This window comes from Nannobrachium achirus (assembly GCF_963921795.1).
Source record: "Nannobrachium achirus genome assembly, chromosome: 21".
NCBI lineage: Eukaryota > Metazoa > Chordata > Actinopteri > Myctophiformes > Myctophidae > Nannobrachium > Nannobrachium achirus.
Genome location: NC_137828.1, coordinates 12,690,844 through 12,703,260, shown reverse-complemented (window position 1 = coordinate 12,703,260; position 12,417 = coordinate 12,690,844). Strand labels below are relative to the sequence as shown.

Genomic DNA, 12,417 nt, shown 5'->3' with positions numbered 1-12,417 from the left:
TGCACAAAACTGAGAGACGTTTTTTTTATTCTACTCTTATCTACTACTGTTCATTCCATATCACAATGGTATTTGTGCAGAAAGTCCTCTTTTCTACTTTTGGAAAATATGGAAAATAATCATGTGCTGACAGTTCGAGTGCATGCATTATCTCAATTTAACACCTAAATTGGGTTGTTAATTGATAATTCAGACTTTTCTTTAACAATTGCATCTATGTCATTGGTTTTGTTTGTTGTGTTTCCCTTTATTATAGGTTTGGCATATCTATATACCCATATTGGTTTAATGATATTAGCATAAAGCGCATGTGACAGTTTTGATCCATAACAAAATGAGGAAAAGGTAAAGAGTCAGTCAATCATAAATGAAAACATCTCCATCTTGTCATGCAAACACATTTCCAGAGTGATTGGGGGTACATCTTCTGAATATTAAATATTTCCATATCGATATACCACTGTATTTCAGCTTTAGCGTCTCCTGGTGCTGGCATGCTTGGGTTCCCTACACCAGCCACCCCCTCTCCTGCCATGTCTCTCAGCACTACCCCAACCAAGACTCTTCTGCAGACTCCTCCACCACCTCCTCCACCTCCTCCTCCTCCTCCTCTTCCTTCTGTTCCCTCCACCACACCCTCGGCAGCAGTTAATCACACAGAGCAGCAGCAAGGTAAAGATTCAGAGAGAGACAGCAGCAGCAAGAAGCCAGGGGACAAGCTGCATCATCACACGAAGGTCAAGGAACGGGAAGGCGAGAGTGCGCCTCGCCCAGAGACCCCCAGCATGGCCAAGAAGAGGGAGAAACAAAGCCCTGCTGCGGGGAAGTCGGGAAGCGAGGCACTGCTGGATGCCTCTCAGCTGCAGGCACTTCAAAACGCCCTTGCCGCCGCTGACCCCAGCCAGTTCCTGGGGGGCCAGTTCCTGCCCTACTTCCTTCCCGGGTTCCCCAACTGCTTCTCGCCGCAGCTGCCCAGAGGGGTCCAGGCAGGAAGCTACTTCCCGCCGATGTGTGGGATGGAGAGCCTGTTTCCTTACGGCCCGGCGGCGGTATCGCAGGCCGCCATGGCTGCCAGCCTCTCCCCCACGGCCCTCTTGCAGCAGTATCAGCAGTACCAGCAGTCCCTCCAGGATTCACTGCAGAAGCAGCAGCAGCAGCAGCAGAAGCAGCTCGAGCAGCAACAGAAACAGCAGCAACAGCAGAAGAGACAAACCCACGTGAAGACATCCCACAGTGTCCAGAGCGCCACCACCGCCAACTCCTTCAAACCAAAAGAAGCTACGGAAGCTAAGGACGACAACAGCAAAGGCTCTTCAACAGAAAGCACAAAAGAAGAACCGAAAACGGATACCAAAAGTACCACAGACTTTCCAGACGCTTTTATCGTACCGTCCGTCAAGCATGAGTTTATATGCAGGAAGTGCCAGATGATTTTTGCGGACGAAGACTCAGTGGTGCGTCACCAGAAGTCCTTCTGCTACTTCGGACATCCTTTCACTGATCCGCAAGAGACAGTGCTTCGGAAGGCGGTGAGCAAGTACACGTGTGTCGCCTGCAGCGTGGTCGTCAACGGGAACGAAGCACTCGGCCAACACCTTCAGTCGAGCTTGCACAAAGAGAAAACAATCAAACAAGCAATGAGAAATGCCAAAGAGCATACTAGATTATTACCTCACTCTGTCTGCTCCCCTACTCCTAACACCACATCTACCTCGCAGTCTGCAGCTTCTGCTAATAACACCTTTCCTCATCTCTCTCGCTTGTCCATGAAGTCCTGGCCAAATGTCCTGTTCCAGGCCACCACGGCCCGGAAAGCTGCTTCAGCCTCCTCCCCGTCTGCCTCCCCTCCCCTTCCCCTGTCCTCGTCCTCAACGGTTACCTCAACGTCCTGCAGCACCTCAGGGGTTCCAACCTCACTACCCACCGAGAGTTGTTCAGATGAGTCTGACAATGAGCTAATAAGCCAGAAGCTGGATGACTTAGATAACGCGTTGGAAGTCAAGGCTAAGCCGGCCTCTGGCCTAGACGCCAGCTTCAGTAGTATCAGAATGGATATGTTCAGTGTGTAGGAGTGAAAAAAACAGGATCCCTTGCTTAAAGAAAAAATAAAGAAAAAAAAAATAAGACTTTTTAAACTGCAGTTCCAAAGTTTCTCTTAACCCAAAAAAATACAGTACCAAATGATTGACTCAGGATTGTTTTTCCCATATTGATATGCTGGCAAGATATTGATTGATTTTTGTTATGGACAGAACTGTTGCAGATGCTTGACTGAGCTTATATTGTATACAAAAAACAAAGGAGTAGGAAAAAAAATCCCACAGGCTCCCCTTGGGGGGAGCTTGTTTCAAGCCAAAAACTCTCACGATAGCAAATTGCACCTCAGCTGGATTGTTTTCCAAATGCTAGCATGTACTGTATGGGATGACGATCCAGAACCCTCAAAGAGAATCTCTCTTAGTTTAGATAGGTGTAATTCAGTAGCTTTAAATTCTCAGGTCAGAACATAACATTTCTCATTTGTTAAAAGCAGCAACAAGCCTGGGTACACTTGGCTTATAACCAAAACATGTCAAGCTTTATCGGGACGCATTTCCTTGATGTGTATAGAATACCAAGAGACAATATTACTGTTACAAATGGACGATGTGCATATCCTTTTAGTTTTTTTGCCCTACACAAGACAGTATGGTTTTGCCACTGAGGGAATTTAGAATGGTGAAGTAAACGTGTATGATGCCCCTTGTGTTTTGCCAGTTTGTATTACAACAAGCTGTATCTATTTCCCACCCCCCCGTTTTTTCTTGTAGAATATATTAATCTGTGCCAACTCTTACCTTCTCACCTTTACCTCTGCTCACACCCTTTTCTGAAGAGGTAATAACTCTAGTTTTGATAGACTCTTGAGGATTATGTGAATATACCAATTTTTCATTTGTGAATTGCTGTACTGTTACGGTACTTGCTTGTGTCTGGACTATAGTGCACTTATTTTGTTTTTATTTGTCTTTTTATTATTATTTGGGTAGGCCATTTGTTAATTTAATAGTTTTTTTTTCCTGTTTGTATGTATGTGTTTTGTTTTAATTATTATTTGTGTCTATTTCAGCAGCATATTGGTCCATATTTGTTACAGGATTGATGCCTAACAATCTATTGACCTATTTAACAATTGGTGCATCCATGAAAGTAGTACTGTATACTTGAAACTGTTAAGGTACAAGTTGGTCAAAATGATTTGAAAAAAGAAAAAAAAAAGAAAAGGTATGAATATTTGTGCTAAGTTAGCAAATATGCTGCTTTAAAAGGGGGACAACAGCATTTTGTTTTGTATATTGAAACATTTTCATGTGCTTGTAGGACTAATAACAGTGTTACACCTATACACTGCCAATTAGTGCATAGGTTCCCATTCATTCTCTGGGCACTTCTGTTGATCTAACATTAAAAGTCGACATTTTTAATTTTTCCACATTTAGTAACTTCAACAACGTCACAAAGTATTACCTTACAACATTTTGCTGCTACTGTGTAATGTTATTTTGCTTGCCATAAATTCTCTCTCAACTTTCTACCAGACAAAAAAAATACTGATCCATGAATTGCTTTGCTTTGCTATTTTTCCTCTTACTTTTTCTTTGTTTTGTTTTGTTTTGTTATTTTTGCTGTGGAACTAAGAATGTGAAAGCTGTCAAAGGGTGTTCAATTTTTAACGAATCACTTTCTAGTTTGGTAATTGAAACCAATGTGATTCATTCCAAAGTAACAGAAGGCATATTTGTATGAAAGAAAAAGGCTTGTGAACAAAGAACGCTAAGCTGTTGTACATATTCGTAGTTGGCTGTGCATGGTACAAATTTATTAATATGAAGAAATGCAAAAATGTATTGCTTTTGGTATTTCCTATTCTGAGATGAGCAAGTAGCATGTAATGCAACTGTTTGACAGGTTAAATCAATTCATGCTTAGTTATTGTTTCAAACGATGAAATCAAGTAACATTTCCTCTTATGCTTATTATTGTACAGGTGTTTTCTTTTGTTGTGTTCAAAAGTTTTAAAGCGCAAAAATGTCCATTTTTAATTCTCCGTGTGAGCTTTTTAAATGTCCTTATTTGGATTTTTAATATTTCAACATTTTACTTTAAATCCTGAAGACACTTTTCGATTGTGTTTCTTAAGAGACATCCTGGCCTCCCAAGGTGCAATTCTGCCATTGTACAAACGTGAGCGACTGTCCTGATTCCAAAGGCTCTTCTCCACACTGGCTCTTTGCCTTTTCCCCCGCTCTGTGGCCCTAGCATCGAAAGACTGAACTGTCAGCTAGCATCATGTGCTAAGATGCTAGCAGCAGACAGGAGACGCTTCCCCCACAAACCAAGGACTGGTAAAAGCTAACAAACCAACAAAAAGGATGGTCCAAACAATATAGTAACTGTACATAGTTATTGCAACTGCAAAGCAGCCAAAAAGAGAAGAAAAAAAAAGAACTTTTTAAAAAAATGGATGGATTGTGTCATGTCTATGAGGACAGCCTTCAAAAGGCTGAAATTGGAAATTGTTTTTCTGGATGTCAAAAGGGATTTTCACGGCGCAATCATATCCTACACAATATGTACTCTTCAACATCTGGGTTACATAGGAAATGCACCCTGAGGTTTTAATAAGAAGAAGCCCCTATGGCTAAAACTTTAAATAAACTAAACCAAAAATGTTATTGATGTTTTATATATAGAGAGTAGTCGCATTAGTTTTTGTTACTGTAACGTTTGAGGTCTCAACTGTACCGTACCACGGTAATAACATGGTTTTGAAACCTTTTTTTTATTTTGTCACAGACCTGTTGTCATAGTTGAAATGACGTTTATTGTAGATGGTATTTGAACAACTTCTGGAAATAGTTCATCAAGTATGTTTGTTGCTCATTGTTGTGATACATTAAAAACTGTATCTGCAAACCACGACGGATTCATCAAATAGTCATCACTTCTTGTTGTTTCATATTCTACAGCATTATAATACATACTTTATAATTATATACTGTGTAGATAGCTAGATATACAGAATACTGTGAGTGTGTAGTGTATACAGTATACTGTGTGTGTGTGTGTGTGTGTGTGTGTGTGTGTGTGTGTGTATATATATATATATATATATATATATATACCGTATACACATACAGTATATACACCTGTGTGTGTGTGTGTGTGTGTGTGTGTGTGTGTGTGTGTGTGTGTGTGTGTGTGTGTGTGTGTGTGAAATACACACATACTGTACATATGCGCATATAAATACACATACATATACACACACACACACACACACACACACACACACACACACAGCATCCTTGCAGAGCATATTTGCTGAGGTATTCATTTTGTGGGCACACTGAAATTGTGCCTTGTGATTATAGGCTATTTGTGGTAATCTGGTTCTGAGCAGACATAGCGGATTATGCTGGAAGTGTCTGATAATCTGGATCCCATCAGGTGCTGTCATGCTCCTCCCATTACGGGGGGAAACATCTGCAGAACATCAAAATGGTTGACTTGGCGCAAAAGCACATTTCCTTTGAATCGGTGCCGCATAAGGCAGCAGTGGACAGAGTAGCCTACTCAAGTAAATACTCAAGTATTCAAAAGTACAAATTGCCAAGTACGTTTTCGGAAATGTTCAGACATTTTCAAAATCTCAGTATATCGTCACTGTCGGGCAGAAACCTTGTATCTCCAAGTTTCAAGTTTCAAAGCAAAGCCCTGCTACATCATACAAGGCCGTCGCACAAAAGTAGTGAAAACAGCCGATCTACAAGCACACAACGCCTCACGGTGCGAGGCGTTGTGTGCTTGTAGTTCGGCTGTTTTCATTAATTTAAATCATTTTTTTAAACAAACGGACATACAAGATTTCCACCCGACAACGACCATATTTATAATGGGGCTTAAAGGACCACCTCACCTCTGGGACAACCAGATCTTATTTTATTGTTGTTTGGGACACAATCCCGAGTTATTTTTTGTGTTCAATCTGTGTTTTTAGATATTTTAGTATTTCAGCATGCTACAACTGGTCATATGATGCATGTTGCATCATATGATGCATTAGATGATGCAATATCATGCTACAAAGCATCATATGACCAGTTGTAGCATGCTGAAATACTAAAATATCTAAAAACACAGATTGAACACAAAAAATTACTCAGGATTGTGTTGATCGTGTCCCAAACAACAATAAAATAAGATCTAGTTGTCCCAGAGGTGAGGTGGTCCTTTAAAGGAGTAGTTCACCCAAAACATTACTCATTCTCTATCAATTACACATCCCATGAAGCCTTGAATTTATGGAGATTTATTTTTGTTTTTGTCACATATTCCTAAGCCAATAATTGGGTGACTGGCAGAGTCAAAGAGTCTCCATTGAGACTCCTACTGGAGAGACCGCAGGTCATCAAGTTATTGGCTCAGGAGAAAAGAAATCTAAATGGCTTCATGGGGAGTGTAATTGATAGAAAATAAGTCATTTTTGGGGGGTGAACTACTCCTTTAAGTGGTTAATTCATAATAGCATGTATGTGTACGCAGTGGTGTAAGGTAACTAAGTACATTTACTTAAAGATGTGATGACACCCCCCAAAATTAACGTTATGAGGCAGCAGGGGTCACATGGTCTTTCTACAAACGCTTTGAAAACGGAGCGAGTGCCTGCGTAGTATACTTCGTCCGTCGTACGGGGCCGCACACTAAATAGACGTATTTGGAAGCTCACAACGCGTCGCGTCCGCAACGCGTTGTGAGCTTGTAGCACGGCTATTTTCTGTCACGACCAGTGACACGACACACACACACACACACGTGTTGTGGGAAGAAGTCACTCATGCTGAACAGTCAACAGCTCCACGGAAGCTCCGGTTGCTTAGATCGACTAGACAGCAGGACACAGCCGCTAAAAATGCCCGGAGAATGAGAGGAGAAAAGTGAGACCCTGGATACTAATCTTTGATGGCTTGTTTGTTGAAAACGTGTACATTTTAGTGGTAAATATGCCATGACATTGCGGAATCTTTATCATTTTTACACCTCTAAATGCTAGTTTTAATTTTTGTTATCACAATTCGCATTCTCACTGCAGTCAGCTCTCTCTGGGCGACAGACAGTAGAGTGCAGTAGAGTAGAGGCGCTGTGTGACGTCATCAACAATATTAGCCAGACAGATAGCCTGATTTAGCTTTTCTTTGCGTGTCATAACAGCTTCAAAGTACTGTATTTGTACTTTACTTGAGTATTTCCAATTTCCAATAGGCTACTGTACTTTTACTTCTACTCCACTATATCTCAGATCCAAATATTGTAGGCTACTTTTACTACATTTATTTTAACACTTTAGTTACTAGTTACCTTGCAGATATCAAATTATAATATTATAAAACATACACAAACCACTTTAATGTTGTGACCTTGTATATCTGCTATTTTCAAACATTCAAACATACTTTCAGACTTTTACTCAGGCACGTGCACATTTTCCAAATGCAGACTTTTACATGTAACAGATTATTTCTATATTGCAGTATTGATACTTTTACCTAAGTAATAAATGTGAGTACTTTTTCCTCCACTGCTAGGCGGTGGAGTCAAAAGCCTACAATTCTATTTACAATGTAGCGAGAGTCATCATCAAAAATAACATTCCAAAAATGGATTTAAGTACAGTACAGAACTACATTTACATACAGTAGTTACTGTCCACCACTGCGTATACGGTGTATATACTGCTATCTGATACTGGTATCAAGGTACTGATGGGGCCGTCATCTATCTATAAATGCTACAAATCTCTGTCTGTCTGTCTGTCTGTCTGTGTGTCTGTAATCCGCGTATCTGGAGAACCGTTCGTCCCACCGGCTTCAGATTCGGCACGCACGTTCCCCGCCGCGGCGCGGAGTGCAGTGCCGGGCCTCGACCCGACCCGACGCACGTTTTTTTCGAACCGGCGCAAAACGTTTGGAATCTCCTTATGCGGAGCTGATTGTTGACATCAGGCTGTTCCGGAGGAAATCTGCGCAAGCGCTGACTCATTGTGACATCACTTCATAAAAGGCTCTGACATCACGTACGCCACATGAGTCAACAAAAAATCTCTGTGAATGTGTATGTATGTATGTAATCCGCGTATCTCGAGAACCGTTCTTCCCACCGGCACGCGCGTTCTCCAGATATGGGCATAAAATGAATGCCCGAATGCGGAGCTGATGTCTGACATCAGAGTTTTCCGCAACCGGTACTGTGTGTGCAGAGATCTCCATATATGGGCATAAGGGGACAAAGGCAAACAGATGGTCAAAACGGGTCCTATGACTACAGGTATATTGGGGTTTGCATTAAAGGGTGGGGCATTCATGGGGTCTGCTCCAAAAAACAAAAAGAAAATAAAAGAGACAAAGACAAACATAAGACAAGCAACAAAGCGTGGGACTGGGAGGATGACTTGAATGACGCAGATTTAAGCAGGCTGCGTATTCTGCTTAAAGAAGAAACAAACAAAAATTCGGCACGCGCGTTCCCCACCACAGCAGGTAGTGCAGTGCTCGGCCTCGACCCGACCCGATACACGACTTTCTGGAACCAGCACGAAAGGTTCGGATTCTGATGTCTGACATCAGGATTTTCCGGAACTGGCACTGTGTCTGCATAGATCTCCATATATGGGCATAAAATGGATGCAGACAGACAGATACAGATATCTCCATATATGGGCATAAATGGACACAGGCAAACAGATGGTCAAATATCTCCATATATGGGCATAAAGTGGACGCAGACAGACACATACAGATATCTCCATATATGGGCATAAATGGACACAGGCAAACAGATGGTCAAAACGGGTCCTATGACAACAGGTATAATGGGGTTTGCATTAAGTTTGTCTCCTCCTCCATCTGTTTGTCTGTGTCCCTTTATGCCCATTATGGAGATCTCTGTATCTGTCTGTGCCTCCGACTGTGTTGCAGACACAGTGCCGGTTCCCCCTTTAATGCAAACCACATTATACCTATTGTCATAGGACCCGTTTTGACCATCTGTTTGAAAAAGCGACAGAGATCTCATATATGGGCATAAAATGGACACAGATAAACAGATATCTCCATATATGGCATATATGGGCATACAATGGACGCAGAATCACAAAGATCTCCATATACGGGCATAAAAGGGACACAGACAGACAGATACAGAGACCTCCATATATGGGCATAAAATGGACGCAGATAGACAGATATCTCCATATATGGGCATATATGGGCATAAAATGGACCCAGAACTATAACTGCAGTGATCTCCATATATGGACATAAAATGGACGCCGACAGACAGACAGATACAGATATCTCCATATATGGGCATAAATGGACACAGGCAGACAGATGGTCAAAACGGGTCCTATGAAAACAGGTATAATGGGGTTTGCATTAAAGGGCAGGGCATTCATTCCCCATTTACATTGTTCCGAGTTGGCCAGGTCGCCGACTAGACGAGCTTCTAGTCTTTTTAATTACACGTTTTCCACCACATCTGTCGAGCATTTCTCCGAATAGCCGACTGTCAATCCACAAATGACATGAAATCGAAAGGCTGTTCTCTGGGTCAACATTGCTTCCACGCAGGGTTAGATTTGTTTTAACTAGACTAATTGAATTAAATACGCATTTCTGTCTGATATAAAATTGTTAATTAACAATTGAATAAAAAAAAAAAGTATATTAAACCCAATGACCCATTAGCCCTGGCTTCCTTCCTTCCTTTTGGGCACATTTCCAACAATTTTCAAACTTTATCAAAATGTTTCTATTTTTGTTTTCAAAAATGGCTTGTAGATCGACTATTTTGCTATTCTTCGTACAAAGATTTTGCTTTATACTATTGGGTAAGTGGTTCAGGACACCCCCCCCCCCCCCCCCCCCCCTTTCTTTTTTTATTCTTCGTTACAAATCAAACCCTTCCACAGATGAAATGTACTATAACAAATAATTCACTGGTGTTCAAGTAAGGGGGCCAGATTCAATTACAGCACTGGCAATCAGTTTTTATGTGCCTCATCACAGGTTTACAGGTGTAAATCAGTGGGTGAAATTCTTTTTTGTGCGAGCTCCATCAATTCGTCGTTGTCGGGTGGAAACCTTACATGTCCAAAACCGTTCGTTTTGCATTTATCTTTAAAAAAAATGATTTAAACTAGTGAAAACAGCCGATCTACAAGCACAGTGCTTGTAGAACGGCTGTTTTCACTACCTTTGTGCGACACTTTTGTATGAAGTAGGGCTTTAATTCACCAAAAAAAAAAAAAAAAAAAAATTGAAATTTGGAGATAGGTTTCTGCCTGACAGTGACGATTTATTTGATAAGAAAAAAAGGCAGCCGTTCGGCTGTGGTCAGATGAGCGTGTTTACTTCTATGTTCCGTCAATCGATTGTGAATGAACGAGTGCTATATTATACAAATGCTAGCGTTTTGCCAATTATTTGAGGGCCCACATGCAATATCCTCGCGGGCCACCAACGGGGCCTCGACCCCCAGGTTAAGAACCACATTTTCCTTTTTTTTCCTTTCTTATGGAAACGGATGTTTTTGCAGTCACCCTTATAGGCCCCTCAAAATTCTATTAACGGCAAAATGCTCACTGATGTCACACGGACGGTGGTGACCTTAAAGAACTGGGGGTCACCCCTGTGCTGTCACATTAAAAATTGCACATCAGGGAAAAAGGCGTGACACAATACATCACGTCCCCCTGCCAGCGGGACGTGTCCGTCACTGGGGCCAGGGTCACGGAGAAAGTCCACATTCACAAGTCGTTAAATCCACCTAATGAAATTTCTACGAGGGCCGCGAGGAAGAAGGGTAAGATGAGGATCTTTTCACTCCGCCACAGCCAGAGTGGCCCTTTATTGTTTCGCGCCACACACACACACACACACACACACACACACACACACACACACACACACACACACACACACACACTTTGTATTTGTATTACTATACGTGTGAGGACGTAAAAAAAAAGATAGGATGGCATAATAGCCAAAAAAATCATACATCTGCAAGCTTTTGGATCGGCTATATTACAAAATCGGCAAAACTCGAAGCCCCAACGCCTAAACCTAAACTCTAAATGCCTAATCCCAACCACAGCCTCAATCTTCCCCTAATTGTAAACCCTAACAATAAAATCAAATATTTCTTTGTAACCATAACAACTATTTCTCTTGAGAGGACCCGGAGAAAATTGTCCTGACAACGTTCTGTTCCTCAAAATCTACTATACTTGTGGGGACAGACCCACAAGAATAGCAAATACAAGTAGCGTACACACACACACACACACACACACACACACACACACGCGCGCGCGCGCACGCGCACACATCACCCTGCGTGCAGGCTAACCGCTGTGACACGAAAAGCCCCCCGAAAAACGCTCTTTTCCCCCCTCCACCCCCAACCACCCCCGCCCCCAACGTCTGACTTCACCCCGCTCGCCCTTGACGAATGTGCTCAGCACACACAGGGTGCAACTATTCTGCTGAATGCTCCTTTCCTGTTGTTCTCCCCCCTAAAGCGCATGCAGCCAGGCAGTTGTTGAGGAGGTAGGGTCCCCCCCCCCCCCCCCCCGTACCCCCTCCCACCCCTCCCGCCATATTATGGGATTGAATTGCGTTTGACCTTTGGAGGAGAACAATGGCTGAAGGCATTTCATTTTTTTTTCTGGCCTTCTCAGCACCGAGAAGAAGTGAGTGAGGTCCCCTCCTCCTCCTCCATGTGTGTGTGTGTGTGTGTGTGTGTGTGTGTGTGCCAGCTATTCACAAGTAGAGTGTCAGTCTCCAAGCGTGTTTGTGTGTGTGTGTGTGTGTGTGTGTGTGGGGTATGTGTTATAGTGTACACACGTGTGCACGCCGCATGGGGTTGTCATTCATACATCCATTGAGTTTACCGCGTGTGTGTGTGTGTGTGTGTGTGCGCGTGTGTGTGTGTGTGTGTGTGTGTGTGTGCGTGTGTGTGCGTGCAGTGGTGCAAAAAGTACTTACATTCTTTACTTAAGTAAAAGTATCAATACTGCAATGTAGATGTACTCTGTTACGAGTAGAAGTCCGGTATTCAACATTTACTTGAGTAAAAGTACTGGAATCAAAATGTACTAAAAGTACCGAAAGTAAAAGTACTCAAATGTATACAAATCTGTAGATCGGCTATTTTCAAATGGCCAAAATGTATTTATGGCTGAAATGGTTAATGTATGTTTTATGATCAAAATCTACAAAGTAACTAGCAACTAAAGTTTTGAAATAAATGTAGTGGACTAAAAGTACAATATTTGGATCCGAGATGTAGTGGAGTAGAAGTATTGGAAATTAG

General features: G+C 42.1%; 1 protein-coding gene across 1 annotated transcript in view; it reads left to right on the top strand.

Annotated features, from left to right (window-relative positions):
* The window catches only part of zfhx4 (zinc finger homeobox 4), a 161,136-nt gene extending 156,177 nt beyond the window's left edge, over positions 1–4,959 (top strand). Inside the window, 1 exon segment of the mRNA XM_080751531.1 lies at positions 472–4,959. Within this exon segment, the coding sequence (XP_080607657.1) occupies positions 472–2,069 (1,598 nt within the window). The 3' untranslated portion in view covers positions 2,070–4,959.
* The last annotated feature ends 7,458 nt before the right edge of the window (positions 4,960–12,417 follow it).